General features: G+C 44.9%; 1 protein-coding gene across 1 annotated transcript in view; it reads left to right on the forward strand.

The window, feature by feature from the left end:
• Window positions 1–793: 793 nt before the first annotated feature.
• Window positions 794–1,303, forward strand: part of LOC106126089 (uncharacterized) — a 2,097-nt gene continuing 1,587 nt past the window's right edge. Inside the window, exon 1 of the mRNA XM_013323554.1 lies at window positions 794–901. Within this exon, the coding sequence (XP_013179008.1) occupies window positions 800–901 (102 nt within the window). The 5' untranslated portion in view covers window positions 794–799. The remainder of the gene's footprint in view (window positions 902–1,303) is intronic.

Raw genomic sequence — 1,303 nt, forward strand, 5'->3', positions numbered from 1 at the left:
AGACAGACAGACAGACAGACAGACAGACAGACAGACAGACAGACAGACAGACAGACAGACAGACAGACAGACAGACAGACAGACAGACAGACAGACAGACAGACAGACAGACAGACAGACAGACAGACTGATAGAGGAAGGTAGGTAGCGACGATCTCTTCCGGCGATGGAAGGAGAGGTTGGCGGACGCCTCGGTGAGCAGACGGCTCATCGAGGCCGTCCGCCCCGTCCTGTGCCAGTGGGTGGAGGCAAGGCGAGGCATCGGGAGCCGAGCCGTGGATAAACTAACGTAGATGCCACGGTCCGGTTGGGCGTAGGAGAACACCGCGGGGGTTTTTTGTTACACAATAGCATGTCAATAGTTGGCCAAAAGTAATTAAGAAAAAAAAAAAAAAAAAAAAAAATAAATAGGATTTCTTTTAGTATCCTTCCCCTTCTTATAGTTATCGATCTGGCTATACACCATTACCGTTTTATCGCTGAATTTGGGACACGCTGTATGTATGCATAGAATTAGACACCAGTCAGACAATAGTAACAAATCGCTTAGGACGCCTGCTGTCTGGGCCTTGCGAATAATATGTAATGCAATGTAGTGTGTAAGTACAACTTATATTACCGCATAAACATATTTATCAGGCCAGAGGCAACAAGCGGGCGGCGTGTTACTTATCGTTCGCCTAGCTGGTCGCCGACTTGAGGGGGTGTCGCGTGGTGGGGTGGCGGCCTGGCGGCATGGCGGGGTGCTGTCAGCAGTGGCGGCACACGGCGCGTTGTGGCAGTGAAAGTGCGCGGCGCAATGTGGCGGCAGGCCGTGTTGTTGATGGCGACGTTTATGCTCGCCGGTGCGTGGGATATCACATACTACACCCGCACTCGTCTTTATCCATCTCTTCCAAGGGTAAGGAACTTTACATCAAGATATAAACGTTGAACAGTTTCACTGCACACAGAACCGAAAGTGTTTGCTGCAATTGCTAATTTTTTACTATTTATTTATTTCACTAAGGCAAAAAAAAAAAATGTAAAAAGCGAACTCTATTTCAAAGATTTATTTTATCGTTTTATTTGTTATTATCAATATATTATGTTGTTTGTATTTCATCGCTCGGCGATACTTTGATGCTTTGATCTGGGTTAGGAGCGTGAGTTGATATTTAATACATGTTTTTTTTTTATTTGTTTGTGTCAAACGGAATTGATGTTTGTAGCCATAAGTGGTAATTTTAATTTTAATGCTCCCATGTTGGCAAACTGTAGCGTACCCAATACGTTTTACCTCACCCCATAAATAAAAAAAAAA

Source organism: Papilio xuthus, unplaced genomic scaffold (assembly GCF_000836235.2).
Source record: "Papilio xuthus unplaced genomic scaffold, Pxut_1.1 DF825017.1, whole genome shotgun sequence".
In the NCBI taxonomy this organism is placed as follows: Eukaryota; Metazoa; Arthropoda; class Insecta; order Lepidoptera; family Papilionidae; genus Papilio; species Papilio xuthus.